Genomic DNA, 16,513 nt, shown 5'->3' with positions numbered 1-16,513 from the left:
GGTCCTTAATAACTATTGCCTCCATTCAGTGTTGTTGTTTAAAGGGGCTTAGCACTGCCTTATTTAAAGAGCCAGTAAGTCTCCTCTCCCAAAGTGAAGGATTAGCTCTTTTTAAATAAATAAAAAGTCCAAAGGAGTCCAAAGAGAAGTCTACAGCAGATTGCCTTGATAACAAGATTCTGAATCAAGTCTCCAGGTAGACCACTGCCTAATAAACGAAATGTTTTGTTGTTCCAAGGCTGCAGAGCTTTGAAAAAGTTTGGGTAATATTGAAATTGTTGGAACAGATGGAATATGGACTTACTGACGTTGTTGTTTTCATAATATTCTGCAGTGCAGGAAAGCTAAAAAGTCCCTGTGAAGAGTTATTGGAATAAGCAGTTTTGAAAACTGAAAAGCTGCACATTCAAAGAGAACCGCAATGGATCGAAAAGTTGGATTGTGTAGCCTGCAGCTTCCCCAAATATGCTGAGGTTCTTCAAAGGCAGTTGCACAACAGTACTCCTGTCTGAAGAATTTCATCTTACCAGAACTCAAATTTATCTGAATGTGAAGCTTTAAACTGATATGTTGACTTGGCATAGTTCTATCCTAATCCTTGTGCTTAGGAGCAAATATCACTTTCCATGGGCAATTCAACCTCTTACACAGGTGTAGCACCCCATTAACTTCAGTTGGAGCTCAGTTTTTTAACTGCCAATTTAGGGTGAAACATTAGCATTTCCTGTCAGTAAACAATGTATTTTTCATGTCATTCCATCCTAATATCAGTCAATCCCAATAATTGCTGGTGTATTTTCATGAGAACATTTTTTTTTTCACACACACAAAACTTTCAGGGAAATTTTATTTTGTTTATTAGATTTATATTCTTCCCTTCAACATAAGATCTAAGGGTGGTTCAGAGAATAAAACATAGAGAGCAGAACTCAAAATTGGGGAAAGGAGATACTGAGACATATTCATTCATTTCTAAATGGAAGGTAATTGATTTGTAAAGCTCTATAGATGGCCGAGATACGTGCATCCATTTTATACTATGATATATGTTTAAAAAATATGTATATTACCACATCAGTGGACAGTGAAATTTAAGAAATATTTGTGCAAAAGCAACCAATTGCAGCAGAACAGAAAATAGCGGCTCAAAATGTCAGAATTTATTGAAGCACATTTATACATGTCTACTTCTAGAACTTTCTATTGAATGAGGAGACATAGATTATTTTAATGCTTCTTGAGCAGAATATCTGTGTGCATGCTTAATAAGAAAGAGGCTGTAGAGAAGGGGTGGCTATTCTGTGTCCCTCCAGATGCTGTTGTACTACAAGTCCTGTCATCCCTGGCCATTAACCACACTAGCTGAGGCTGATGGGAGACAGAGTCCAACAATGTCTGGATAACCACAGCTTAATCTACAGTATTCATTTTCCTCAGAAGACTGATGGTTCAGAAGATGGTGCAGAGGACCAAGCATCCTGAACTCTGAAGCTTGAAAGTTTTAATCCCCATTGCAATGTCACACTTAATGGGATCCTCATTGGTAGCTGCAATAAAAACAAAGCAATGAAACAAACTATCTGTGGAGAATGACCTGCTGCTGTGTGTTTCTTTGATTCAACCCAATATAAAGTAATTAACTCATACCAAAAAAAATGCAAGTGCCTCATTAAAGAACTCTGTTAAAAGTGAACTTTGTTTTATAATTAAAACGTATTTATAGTTTGTGTCTGTTTAAAAATAAAACTTCAGTCTGGGACACAAATGTATTTTCTTGTGAAACTTTCCTCTTAATCATATCACATCAACGAACCACAAGTTAAGAACCACACATATAGCTGAACAAACTTTTCTGAGGGTGTCCTAGAGCTGACAAAACTACAGAAAAGGGCCACTGAGGCTGGAATCCTATACACATTTAACCTGCAAGAAAGCCCCATTAAACACAGTGAGCCTCATTTCTGAGTAAATATTAATAGGATTACTCTAAGTAAGGGCACATAGGATTGCACAAAGATATTAATGGCACAGAAAGCTTGAAGAGGATTAATTATTACATTTGCCCAGGTCTTCCTCTAATTTCCCAGATAGAAGCTTTTGTCCTCACAGCAGCCCGGTGAGGAGGGTAGGCTTAGACCAGGGTAGTCCAGCTTTCCATACCAAGTGGGCCACAAGAGTACACAGGACTGGGGGAGCAAGACCAAAATTGGATGTTTCTCCCCAGCCCTTTCTCTGCTTTCCCAAAGCTGGCTAAGTGACTGTGGGAAGGAGGCACAAAGCTCTAGCAGCGTCCTTGATCTTCTAATCATCTCTACATGTGACATTGGAAACAGGGCATCTCCGCTGCCCGCCACACCATTAATAATAATAATAATAATAATAATAATAATAATAATAATAATTATTATTTGTACCCTGCCCATCTGGCTGGGTTTCCCCAGCCACTCTGGGCGGCTTCCAACAAAGATGAAAGATACACTAAAATGTCACATATTAAAAACTTCCCTGAACAGGGCTGCCTTCAGATGTCTTCTGAATGTCAGGTAGATGTTTATCGCTTTGACATCTGATGGGAGGGCGTTCCACAGGGCGGGCGCCACTACCGAGAAGGCCTTCTGCCTGGTTCCCTGTAACTTGGCCTCTCGCAGTGAGGGAACCGCCAGAAGGCCCTCGGAGCTGGACCTCAGTGTCCAGGCAGAACGATGGGGGAGGAGACACTCCTTCAGATATACTGGACCGAGGCCGTTTAGGGCTTTAAAGGTCAGCACCAACACTTTGAATTGTGCTCGGAAATGTACTGGGAGCCAATGCAGGTATTTCAAGACCGGTGTTATATGGTCTCGGCGGCCGCTCCCAGTCACCAGTCTAGCTGCTGCATTCTGGATTAGTTGTAGTTTCCGGGTCACCTTCAAAGGTAGCCCCACGTAGAGCGCATTGCAGTATTAAATCACAACCTTATCTTTTTTCTGACAGCAGTTTGTCATTTTTTGTAGAGTTGTGGAAATTTGTGGTGTGTACATTGGGACCATTTGGGGTGAGTGGTGCAGGCATTAGGAATGATTTTCCACAATGCCAGGAGTAGCTTAAGGTATGTTTTAAAGAGATTTTTTAAAAAAATAAAAATAAAATAGAAGTATGTCAGAGAGGGTTTCAGGCAAAGCAAAGCAAATGTCAGCAAAATGACAGGTTGCAAAATTGGAGTGACTTTTCACAATTTCATAAATATGTAAACCTTGGCTTAGTTGACAAGTTATTGTCAAGAGCAATTTGAAATTGTTACCATTAATTATGTCATATGGGTGTCATTTAGACATTGGTGTGTTAACAATGATCGGATAATGTACGTACGACATTCACAAAATATTTATTTCTATCACAAAAATCATGCCGCCTCTGTTTCTCAGGCCACAAAATCGTTTAGCTCATTTAACATTCCAAGACATCATAGCACTTGAACTCCTTGGGAAAGAGTTACTATATAAATTTTACCTGTATAATGAGTACGTTGGGTTAAACACATACACACTTCAGAAACAGAGGAGAAATTATGAGGCTGCTTATGCTATATAATCTTCCTCAGATGGAGATATTTATGAGGCCAGTCACAGATCTTATTTCTTAACATGTCCTCAATTGTGTTCTTATTTACAAAATAGTAGCTTTGAGGCAGGTAATATATTCTGTTCAGGCCACATTCAATTCCTGAAGCACTTTCTTTGACACTGGGTCTGAGTACAAAACTTCAGCTTCACATATTTTAAAAAGAAAACAGTTGGGGTGTGTTCACACCATGACTTCAGTCACATTTCACTTGTGTGTCTTCCTCGCTCCCTCTGAAATAATCTTTATGTTGCTACATAGACATTTTCCATTCAGGGCTGGTGCAGAATAGTGACTAAGAGAGGAAAACATGGATCAGGAAGTTCCTGGTTCAAGTCTCATGTCCACAATCAACTCACTAGGTGGCCTTAGGCAAGCCATTCTCTCTCAGCCTTAGTCCTCCCAACGATGTTATGGGGGATCGTCATACTGACTTACCATACAGCAGGCATCCCCAAACTCGGCCCTCCAGATGTTTGGGACTACAACTCCCATCATCCCTAGCTAAGAGGACCAGTAGTCAGGGATGATGGGAATTGTAGTCCCAAAACATCTGGAGGGCCAAGTTTGGGGGTGCCTGCCTTACAGTGTTGTTGTTGGGATTACAACCAGAAGAGGGGCCACCAACCTTTCCAGAACAGGGTGCACATTTGCAATTTTTAGAAAGTTCAGTGCCACCCCCAGGCCAACAAAATTCACTGTAGTCAACTGAATATAACCAACCACACCCTAGCCCCCCCGCCCAACCTCTGATCCTAGCATCCAGCTAAAGTGTGGGCATGTTTTAAGGGGGCATGTTCAGTGTAGGAGAGCATGAGCCAATGTAAACCTGAACTGGGCAATGCCAGGGATGGTTGGGGGCAGGATTCCAGTTTTACACTAGATGACCCCCGGGGTCCCTTCCAACTCTACAGTTCTACGTTCTGCTGCTTGATTTCCTCTCTGCATCTGTCCATGCCCTTCACTCCTTGTTTCTTCCAGTCCAGCTCTTAAAGGAGCATTGCTCTCACATCTCCCTTTATCTGATAATCAAATGGATAGCACCTATCCATTGTATCCAATAATACGTTCCAAGAACAAAACAGGAGCATGAATGTGAAAGAAAACAAAAATCATCCCCACAAACAAATGAATATATTAAGCGCTGTCTTTGTGGTGCTTTGGGTTGTCTTGTAGGTCTTCTTAGGAGTTTTTCGCCCAGGGTAGGATATTTCTGGCTTTTGCTGCAGCTTACCATGGCATTGTTGAGAATCTGCTTTCTCAGCATGTCATGGTGCCCTGGGTTCAAGTTCCTCAGCGTTCCCTTCTATGAGTTGAAGATGCCATCATCCTGTACGATTCACCACCCAATGTCAAGACCCTCTCACTCCACCCGTCTGGAGCTTGATAAACCATATGGTTGTTTTTTGTTGCGTAGCAGGAGAGCAAAGCAGGGACTGGCAAGGCACATGTTGAGCATCCCCCTCCCTGTCAGTTATTGATGCATTTTGCACTGGTGATTGACTGGAATTGTTTCACTGGTTATTTCAGTCATGGATGTTTATAGTTTAATGTTTTAATGGGGTTGTTTTATTGCTCGTTTTAATTCTGGTATATTTTTAATTATTCTGTATTGGTTTTTATGTTTTGTAAAATGCTTAGAAGCCACCTGGGCATTAAGCAGTGTGTGTGTGTGTGTGCGTGAGTGTGTGTGTGTGTGTGAGAGAGAGAGAGAGAGAGAGAGAGAGAGAGAAGAAGAAGAAGAAGAAGAAGAAGAAGAAGAAGAAGAAGAAGAAGAAGAAGAAGAAGAAGAGGAGGAGGAGGAGGAAGAAATAGAAATGTGTAGGCGTCATTCATACCCTATTTGCCTCAATTCAGATAAATTATTAGAGGAGGGGAAACATCAAATAGTGTTACCACTGATTTTCTTGGTAATGCCTTTGCATCTTTAACTGCAGGACAGGCAGAAAATCAAACTGTGTAACTTTCACTATCACTTCATGCCGCACTGTTTTAATTTCTTGTGACCACATAGCTACTTTAGGGCCAGGCTGTGTCAGTGGGGCAGGGGCAATTCTAACATATGAGCAGGAAGGTTGGCAACCTTGATTTAAGTGCATCTCAGGGAGCTGAACCAACCATTTGAGCATTCTGCTTGGGCACACTTAATTACCAGGAGAAAAAAGCAACTGTCTTGCTGCTATTCTTTCTATAAACTCATGTCTGCATTAAATGAAGATAAAGATGGCCACACACACAACGTACCATGGAGAATTTGTTTATAGGCTATCAGTAAAGGGGCCATAACGCTGCCCTTCATCATTGCTTGTCATTCCACTGACAACCTATAAAACTTCTGCTTCTGCATAACTCTTTATTTGTCTGTTCCTGTGCCAGCTTAGACCCTGGCAGGTGCCTGGCATGTATCAGCAGTATGATTTATTACCTCATTTAATAAACAATGTGAAGAAAAGAATGAGATGTTTTCTTTTAAAATTACAAATTAGGAGCCTCCTCTCTCTGTCTAATGACAAGAGCCCTGGCTTCGTTTCTATTTGAGGTGCTCCATTTATTGCCCGGGCTGCCTGTTGTTGTTGTTTTTGTCGCTCTCCAGCCTGTCCCTGGAAGTGAAATTTATGCAATACCCCAGCATACAAATGAAAGCATCCTAGCTGAATATTATATTGACATGGCAAGCTTTCCTGAATGGATTCCACTGACAATAAATAGCCTGGATGTCTTGTCTCCCCAAGATTTAATGACCATTTCATTTCAGTTGGATTTCTCTTTTCCACATAACAATATCATTCTATAGAAAAATTGCCCAGACATTTCCCTCCCCACCCCACACCCTCGCTTCTGCTCTTGACACAGAGTATGTAGGTTTCTGGGAATGCTAGACTTTGCCAGCTTTGAACGGACTTCCTGTGGTTAGGGACATTTCCATGCAATCACTTCATGCTCTGAACAAACCAGTTGGACAGTCATTTCCTCTTTCCAGAGAAACCTGGCAACTGTCAATCTGTGAAGTACCGTATATGTAAACCAGGAGCATGTTAGTGTCTCTAACCCCCACTACCTTCTGAAAATATGCAGCCAATAGTCAGGGTAGGTCTTAGACTTTTTGTGAGGTTTTTCCCACCTTTTGCCTGCCTCTCCTTCTTGTTGGATGCCCTACTCCCTTACAAGCACAGATTGCTCTGTGATCCATGGCTGTCTGTATCCAACTCATTTGATGCCCAAGCCCCTCTGAATCTGCCCCTCTTGGCTCAGGACTCAGACAAATCCAGTGCACAACACTACTATTTACATAACAAACCATGTACACATGCTTGCATCACATTCACACAATTAATTGCATTCATGGCTAGCTTAGCCCATGATGGCTGGTAGGAATAGGTGAACTTTTCCATTTCAACTTCTGTTCCTTTTGCATTTTTCCAATCTTATGTTCAGTTCTCTGCGTTTCCACACAAGTTTGCATTTTAAAAAGAAGGCATTGTGAAAATTATTTAGCATGTTGGTGTGAATTTCTCCACACTATTTTGCCTAAATGCACATATTGTTGGTGTGAATTTCTCCACACTATTTTGCCTAAATGCACATATTTGCAAATAATTATTTTTTTGTGTTATTTTCACTAATATGTGCATTTTATGCACTTTACCCTAATATATGCATTTTGTTACACATTACTTGGCTAGAGAATTGCATTGCAAGCTTTGGAAAGTGTGGATTTTAAAGGATGGGCGTGCTTTGGTTCACTTATTGTTTTGGAAAGAGTTGATTAGGTAGGTTTACTTTAAATGGCTACTGGGTCAATTGTGGGGGCTGGGGGGCATTCTTAACAACTGGAGATACATATGGTTTGATCTGCTCAAAGAAAGAAATGAATTGGATAGGGTGAGGTGCTTCATGCAGTGTTGTTTTTTGTTATGAATGTACTCAATAAAGTTGTTTTTTGAAAGGGCAAAACTGCAGGCGATGATACAATTCTGTTGTTTATGTTGAATTAGAAGGCAAAAAGAGAAAGGGAAAACTCCCAAAGGCACCGTCTCCTGATGCAAACACAGAAGGATTGAATAAGACAAAATACTGCTTGCTTTTATTAGCAAAGTCTTTGCAACTGTTCACTTGCTACAAGCTGTTGTCCAATTGCTGAGGTTGCTCTAAAGTTGATTCCCTCTTGGCCTTACCCGTCAAAGCCCGTCAGTTATCCTGACTTCACAGCCCAATGTTAATTTTTTTTTCTGTGTGTCTTTTTGCATAATTAATAGGACTAGCAAGCCCACTTGGAAAGGGCATCATTTACAAAACCATATGCCAGAATGTTCATCTGGCCTTAGGCAGAAGGCACTGGAGGGTCAATGAACACCCTGCAGTCATTTTGGCTGTGATTATATGGTAGATGGAAGTTTGCCAACAGTGAATGTGCTGTGAAAAGGTCTAAAATGTCACTGGCTTCCTCTGTGTGTTTAAACGAAGAACATTTGCAATTTATGAAGCATTCCAGAACGGTTATACAAATAATAAGGAACTCTGAATGAGCTAGAAAGGAAGCTATTGAGTTTTGTGTTGGTAAATATTATATGGTGTCCAGTGTCATATGTTCTCAGCTCAGCCGTTCATAGGTAATGTTTTCATGTTCTCCTCCATGTCTTTGCAGAACACTTGAGAGAAAAGCTGGAGGAATATATGGCACGTTTCGTCAAAGTGAGAATTGTGCGCACCAAAAAACGGGAAGGGCTCATTCGCACCAGATTACTTGGCGCCTCAATAGCTAAAGGAGAAGTCTTGACCTTCCTCGACTCCCATTGTGAAGTCAACGTGAACTGGCTGCCTCCTTTACTTAGTAAGTTATACTGGAACTTACAACATTAGGATTTTCATGGTACTGAAACATACACTTTATCTCATGAATACATTCAGGATGCACAATGTGGCTTCCAACATTTTATTTAGTACAACCCGCCAACAGCATCTATAACTCACCTGTATATTTGGACCTGGAAGTGAAACTTCCTAGACTGTAATGCAAAATAGGATTAGCAGGAGAAACATGAGAATTAAAATGTTTAGGATGGAACTCTTATTCATTTGGTCTGAATTCAGCACTGGTAGCTTGAGTCGCCCACTAGTGGATCTTGAGGAGGCATGTTTTGAAACAGCCTTCCTCAATCTGGTGTTGCCCAGATGTTTCGGACTACAACTCTCATCAGCCCCAGCCAGCACAACTGTTGTATTCTGAAACATTTGGAAAACACCATGTTGGGGGACAGCTGTTTTAGAACATCTGACCATATACTGTGCCTTTTATAGAATTATTTGTTTATGTTGTCCAACCTAGTAAGGCTGGATGAGCAACAATGGAAAACACAGCATTTGAACCAGGAGGACAACATGTCCACTTGGATGATTCTGACACATTTGCCTGGAAAATAATTCAGAACTGTTATATTTGGGGGTTACTTCACTGGAACTTTGGAAATCTGAACCTGTTGACCATTTACCATCTTAATCAATGGCCATTTACCCAGTAGCGTAGCGTGGGGGGTGCAGGGGGGGCCGGCCGCACCGGGCGCAACATCTGGGGTTAGGGCAAATCCACGGGTTAGGGGGCGCAAATCCACGGGCTAGGGGGCGCAAACTACTTGCTTTGCCCCGGGTGCTGACAACCCACGCTACGCCACTGCATTTACCATCTTCATCAGTGGCTCCCACCAAGAGAAGCTATCATAGCTATGCATCTAATATGTTCTACGGGCTCTCTGTTTTGTTTCATTGGTGCTGGTCATTGGCCGCAACAGAAAAGATTTGATTTGATTTGACCTAAGCTCCAGATTTTGCATTTTTCATGAATGTTGTAATACAGCTCCCAGCAACTTAACTATATATCAATATATACATGCTGAGAGAAAATATACTTTTTAAATATTTGAGATGGGTATGTTGCTCAGATTAAAACATTAACAGAACAGAATTCTGTGTCAAAGTGACACAGGCGAGAATTAAATAGATATGCTCCTCCCTTGCATCTGCCCTCAGCTGCTATCAGAGAAGAAGCTGAGTTGCAGAAGTCTGATGTTCATATTTTAGGAGCCAGAATGAGCAGCATTTTCTCAGTGCATTCTTGCTGTATATACTCAAAGCTAAAATGACAATTCTTTTGCTTTCTGGTTTTTATTTTTTATTTTTTGCTTGCTCGCTGACTCCTTAGGTGACAGATTGGGGACAGCTTAGAGCAGCAAAGTGACAGAGATATAGATGACTTGACTTCTGTGGGTCTCGCTGGGATGTGACTCTCTTTGAAGAACTATAATGGCTTCTAATAACAGGCCGAGTGCGTCAAGCCCGTTGCAGATAGAGGCTGGATGCAGATTTGAAAACTGAAATGATTTTAGGGCCATGGGGAGATGCTGAGGCAATTTTCAAAACTTTGAGGGGCGGGGGAAGAGGAGAAGTAAAAGCCTAAGGGATTTACTTTGCGGTAAATGTGATAGATGGCTTGGCTCTTTTTTGTATTTTTATGCTTTCGTCTTTCAGATCAGATTGCGCTAAACCATAAGACCATTGTGTGTCCCATGATCGATGTCATTGACCACAATCACTTTGGGTACGAGGCGCAAGCGGGAGATGCCATGCGTGGAGCCTTCGACTGGGAGATGTACTACAAAAGAATACCAATTCCACCAGAGCTCCTGAGGGCTGATCCCAGTGACCCTTTTGAGTAAGTAGCAGCGATACCAAGCATTAGAATGAGACATCGCAGGCAGCAGTTGCAAGAACTGTGGCTGCAGCAATAGAGGCAGGGCCTTCTGGGCAAATTAACCTCAAATTAAAGATGGCAAGTGGGAAGCAGCAACAAGCAAGAGCATGGTGGGAAAGGTCAAGATGTGGAATCGCAAAAAGGGGCAGATCACTCTCTAGAGTTCCACTGCCCCCGCTGCTCTCATTTGAGCAAGGAAGAATCCAGCCAGCAAAAGATTCCTGTTCTTTACTGTTAGCGGGGGGGGGGGGGGATATTGGGAGTGATTGGGGAATAAATGCATCTGTGCTGATTTTCTTTACTATTCCATGGAGTAGCCTTTGAAGAGACATTAGTTTATTATTTCTTTGCTAGGGATTGATGCAACAGATGAATCAAAAGTAAGCTTGTTTTCAGCTAGCAAAGCCCCTATGTATGATTGATGGTGTTGCTACCATATACATCCTGCTATAATTTAAACACAGGGGTATAAGGCAGCTGACTTGTGAATAATCTCAGATAAGCCATCGTCTTATCCCTGGTATTGGGTGGATGAGATAATTCACAGTAACAATCTCCCAAGGCACCACAAAGTTGAGTCCATTTTTACTTTGATTTTATTTTTGCCTGTCATGCAAAGGGGGATTTATCCTCATCAGCCAAGAAAGTGAGAGGAGAGGGCACCAAGGGAGAGGAAGTGGAGTTATGGCCAGCGATCAAAACCGCAAGCCAGTTAAACTGAAGTGCTTAGTATTCAGAAGCTGATTCGGTTCTTTTCATGTTAGAGGGACTAAATCAGGAGACGTTCAAGATGCTGCACTTAAATGGAGTCCCATGTATGCAACCAAATAACACTAACGTCATCAAACACCATTATTTTGTGCATAGATGCTGGTTACTCTTATTAAAGTACCAAATAGCATTCAGACATGATAGCTGCCTACTTTCCTAGTTCCTTCCTATTTTACGACTATGAACAGGCAAGAAAGGGTATATGATTACTGTGGTCAAGCCCTCTTGGACAGTGGATTTGCATTCCTGAAATAACCACAGCAAGAAGACTAAGGCTGTGGGAAAGCAGGGAATCCCTAGCCCAATGACCCATTGACCCACACCAGCTTGACAAAGCACAGCGAGGTCGGAACAAGAGAGAACATGGTAAGATAAAGCTGAATGTAAGGCAAATCAGGACAATCTGGGAGCTTATTGGTGAAGCAAATGCCTGGAGCCAGCTGTGATGTTAAGTAGATTTATGGCAAAGACAGAGTCCCAGTCTCTTCCTCCTTGTAGGAACACTGTGGGTTTAAAGGAACTGTATTTTATTCTGAAGGTTTGTACTGAAGCCTTCTGCTGCTTCTGGTCACTGTATGGCCATAGAGGAATTTCCTTCCCAGCTGCATGTGCTCCTGGAAATCAGTCCGGAGTCACAGGTTTGAGGTTTGAGGTTTGAGGTTTGAGGTTTGCCTAACTTGCAGGCACCAGGGATGGAGGGATTGTCTTCCCCTGCATAGAAATTTGAATCAGCCTCTCCCAGGTCCTAATCCAAACACTCTCTAGCCACTACACTACTTTGCTGAAGTTCAGTTCCAGGACATCAACAAAATTTCACCACCAGTCTTGAAGCTTTTCACTTTTCCAAAAAGTGTGCTCAATTGCTTTAAGCACAATTGATCAGCCCATTTGTTTGGGATTATCAAGGCTTGCTCTTTTCTTAGAGGAAGCAACGCAAACTAGTTTCAGATTTACATTATGTTCCTAAAGTTTGGTAGTACATAACTCCCAGCGGAGGGACATGTGCAACTTTAAAGGGAGATTAAAATCTGTTTGTTCTGTTTAAAAGTCTAAGAACTATTAATGCCTCCCTTGGTACTTCTAGCTTTTAACTGCATTTCACTCCTCAATAAATCTACCTGCTGCAATAAAATAGGGAGCACACGACTGCAGACCATGTAAACAGCACCAACAGGCCATACCTAGAGGTTTGCTTATCCATTTGCTTTACGAAAGGTCATAGAGCTGAATGGAACCTCAGGGATCATCCAGCTCAACCTCCAGCGCAATAAAGCAAAGTAAACTTCACTCTTCCAAAAATGATCAAGTGATAGTTCTGTCTTAAAATGACTTCCTTTGCTTTGGTTAAATGCACCAGTAAAATTATATACTGCTTCAGCATGCGACATGCCCCCTTCTCCCCATACACATAACTCTCTTTTTAATTAAAATAAAAAATGTCACAATCTGATGTGTAAATGTGGAGAACTGAACTTAAGAATGGAATAATGAGAAACTGAGGGAAACCAACAACTTTGCCCATCCCTAGACTGGATGCAAGACAAGGCTCTGGCAGTCTGGCTGGATGCAAGGCAGACCAAGCAGCTTCAAGCTAGAGGTAAGGCAGGGCTTTGGTTGGATGCAAGGCAACTTCCATGTTATCTCAACTCTGGGTTCTAAAATGACATTTTAGGCCTATCCTTGTAATCAATCAAATGGTAAACTAAAAAGCTTAAGACTTCACTGGACAAAGTTATTAAGGAAAACAATGCAGAGGAAATAAGTTGAGGATTGCTGGGGGGAGGAGGGGGAGATACTTTGGGCTGGCCCTGTGTGTCATGTTGTTTTAAAACAATATATCAGCAACAGTCCCTTGTTTAATATCAGCATCAGCCATCTTTACCTCACAAGAGGGCGGAGGGCAGCTGCTTGTGAAGCAAACAAATCACTGGGGTCAAGGAGACCCAAGACAAAAGGATGTGGAGGATAAACTGGGGTGGGGTGAGGTAATAGGTCTTGCCCTCTTTTATGTATTTGGAGAGTGCAGGCAAGATGATAGTGAGCCAGTTCCCAAAGTCTTTTGAGACAGAATGCTGAATTCCAAACAGCTGAAAGAAAACTCCCGCTCATGGATTTGAGGGAAAGTGTGTGAAGTGAGGACCATTTCCTTAACTTTCCATGTGCTTTGGGATAGTGGAGTCCAGAAACAGCACGCTAGGTGGGGAGGAACCAGTGCACAAGCTTCCTGGCAGGTGGGTCGCCCTTGCTTACTGGGAAGACAGGGGAAAAGGGGAGAGATTGGTGCTCTGCAAATGCACTAGTGGAGCCAATCTGGTGCTCCTGCCATTGTGTCTGCACTATACCAACCTTCCCATCACTTTGCCCTCTTCCTCATCAGAAGCAACAGCAACCCCACCTGCTGAGAAGGTAGGATAGCAGCTCCACCCCGCTGTCTGAGCCACTTCCAATTGCTCGGAATTCCCTTGCCTGCTGAATCCTGAAACACCAGGCTTGACTCTGAAATGAAGCTCTCAGAACAAAACCTGCCACTACAAACTATTCTACCCTGTCCTTATTACTGACATAAAACACAGGAAGTAATTAGCTGGTAGAGAGCGAAAGTCGCTGTTTTGTACGTTTAATTTGATTTTATGCTAAAGACTGCATTTGGTTCTATTTAATTAAAACTCCTTTGGTTAATAAGTTTCCTATGGATTCAGGGATTTCAAACGGTTGCCCCTACCTTTTGAGAAAAGGCTTGAAGATGCTAATGAGGTTAGTGTAAGTAGGGTATAAAAAGAATAAACAAAGAAAAATAAAGCAGATACTGCCTAATGACTGCGCACACTTTTTAAAATTGAATTTTGTTCTAAAAAAAAAAAAAGAGGCTTCAGCTAGCAAAGGTAATCTATAAAAGTATCCAAAAGTAAAATGGAGCAGGTTAGAAAACAGTTACCTGCTTTAAAGATAAAGAGAAAAGGCATATAGCTCCAGGCTCAGTTAAGCAGAAAATGAACATCTGGTGCCCTTCTTAGTGCTCCCCCTCTATGAGTGGTCTGGTGGGTGGCAACCCAAGAACAGGGTTTTTCTGCGGTGGCTTCCTGTTTATGGAATGCTCTCCCCACGGAGGCTCGCTTGGCACCTTCACTACATATCATAATAAGAACAAAAACCCCACCAATAACTCCTTCCCACAAATACATTTAAAAGGGTACCACTTTTAGAAGGATTGTTTGCTCGGTGCCTAAAGATTTTGATGGCAATGCTATTACTGGGCACTGGAAAAAAACTGCACTCACGAAGAGTGCTACATCTGCAATAAATTGCCAAGTAGAGGAACACTGATATGGTGTCCTTGGTTCTAATAACCATATTATCTTACTATGGTTCAAACCAAGTGAAAACCTAGCCTTTGGAGAGGAGGGTGGAATAGCGCTGGTTATGTCATGTTTTTAAAATAGAAACTAAAGGCAATGCATGCCTCAACACAATAAGAAGGTCACACCATCTGCTTCAGATGTGTCACGCATCTGAAAAGAAACAACAATCAGTGTCTGGTCACTTAAAAAAAAAAAAGATAACTGTCTGCCCAACTATTACGGCAGAGGATGCAAGCAGAGAAAATTGTATGACTATGTCTTGCCCCTACACAGACAATCAAAGCTATTCTGCCAGATAAACTTTTGCTGTGACAGTGCTAGGCAGCTTGCTGAACAACCATCGGCAGCCTTAGCAGGTAACATTTGGAATTAAATTACCTCTTTTGACCATCATCTTGTTTTGCAATGGGAGCAGAGGCTTCCTACAGGACACTTTATTGCTGTGCAGAAATGCTTGATTGTGGAGAATTGGGACACTCTTACACCCTTGAAATACGAATTGTTAGTTTATATTGCACTTACATCCACATTGTCGCTCACATAGCAGATTGCTTCCTGATTACACAGCAAACAAGAGCCCAGCTGCAGAAAATGCAATCTTTGTTTTGGTCCTGGGATTTTTTTATCCATCTTTTTTGTTTTTTAATAATAGTAATAATAATCATTAAGTCCTTGTTCCATGCACATGCAATTATAGAGAAGATAAAAGAAGAATTTTGTCTGAATATTTGTAGTCCAAGTTATGTGGTCTCCCATTCCAGAATGTATGATTCTGCATTCAGCTCATGGTAGGAGGCAGATGATGCATAGAAAACTTTATGCAGCACACTTGGAGACACAACCAGAGTCTTCTTGGGGCTGCTAGGCCACAGTTGCCCAGACAAACCAAAAGGGAATCAGGCACTCCTCTACAAAGTCTACCTTAGGCCTAAGAAGTTACATTTGAGCTATTTTCCCTGTCATTTCTTCTGCTTACTGTGCCTTGTATAGGTTGTGTTCTATACTGCAATAAGTCAATCAACAATTCTGAGTATGCAGCTTTATGATCACTTTTCGAAGACTATGCAATGCTATGCTTTTTGGGCATAGCAGGACAGCATGCTATGTCTTTTGGTTTGCCGCAGTATTTTTTTCTTCCGCAGTGTGCATACCAGTTGCTGGTGTGCATCAAAGTTGCAAGGCAGCCTTCCCCAACCTGGTGCCATCTGGATGTTGTTGGAACACCAGTCCTGATGGGAGTCACAGTCCAACAACATCTGGATGAACCAGGTTGGTGGAGGCTGCTGTAGAGGATCCTGGGACATCTGGGACACATGCACCTCAATATCAGTTTCCTCACCAGTGTGCTAAATTGCAGGGGGAAGAGTGTTGCTATTCAGAATACAGTTCTACACCAATAAACCTGGAAATGTGCCTCATTAAAGCCAGTGGGGCTTTTTCAGATTAGGCATGTAGTATTGGAGTGCCCTGCTGCTGAGTAAGTTTGGAGAGTCTGGACATAACGTTTGATGGGATCTAGTTTGATAAGTTATATAACAAATATATATATGTTTCCTAGGCAAGAGGGAAATGTACACTCCGAAGCTAAGGTTTCCAAAATTCTGCACTGGTAGCATGCCCTTTGGATAAAAAGTTGATGGTTTGGGGAAAGCACTGAAGTTTCCCTGGTTTCTGCTCTCCATGGTTCCATGGCTCTGCTTTCTCCCTTTCTAAGTAAAAATAAATTGCTTCTTTCCAGAGCTGTCAATTTCCCGCTACATTCCATTAACTTGAAAGGATATTTGGGGGTGCTTTCATATGTCATGCAATTGGTATCGAATCAGGTCAGCACATGCGCTCCAGTGGCCAATTTCGGTGCGTGTCAAAGCAGTAAAGTGGCTGCTGTGCTGTATGCGGTGGCTCCCGTGATAAGCATTGTGTTTGTTTGGCTAGCAATGTGACTCCAATGTGCCCTGCATTAGCCACCTCTGCCCTGAGAGATAGAAACCACTGAGAGCCTAGCCAGCAGTACTGCATATTGGTGCGCAGTTGCTTCACT

The 16,513-nt window shown here is 42.0% G+C and overlaps 1 protein-coding gene and 1 long non-coding RNA gene across 5 annotated transcripts in view; one reads left to right on the top strand and one right to left on the bottom strand.

Annotated features, from left to right (window-relative positions):
• The window catches only part of LOC310770526, a 170,515-nt gene that overhangs the window by 20,911 nt on the left and 133,091 nt on the right, over nucleotides 1-16,513 (bottom strand). The window lies entirely within an intron of this gene.
• GALNTL6 (polypeptide N-acetylgalactosaminyltransferase like 6) overlaps nucleotides 1-16,513 on the top strand; it is a 440,162-nt gene that overhangs the window by 334,504 nt on the left and 89,145 nt on the right. For all 4 annotated transcript variants that reach the window (XM_083631200.1, XM_083631203.1, XM_083631202.1 and 1 more), the window contains exons 6-7: nucleotides 8,246-8,431; nucleotides 10,123-10,306. In XM_083631200.1, coding sequence (XP_083487326.1) covers nucleotides 8,246-8,431; nucleotides 10,123-10,306 — 370 coding nt within the window. The remainder of the gene's footprint in view (nucleotides 1-8,245; nucleotides 8,432-10,122; nucleotides 10,307-16,513) is intronic.

This window comes from Podarcis filfolensis (genome assembly GCF_964270895.1).
Source record: "Podarcis filfolensis genome assembly, chromosome: 9".
Lineage (NCBI taxonomy): Eukaryota > Metazoa > Chordata > Lepidosauria > Squamata > Lacertidae > Podarcis > Podarcis filfolensis.
This window is presented reverse-complemented; position numbering and strand designations above follow the sequence as displayed.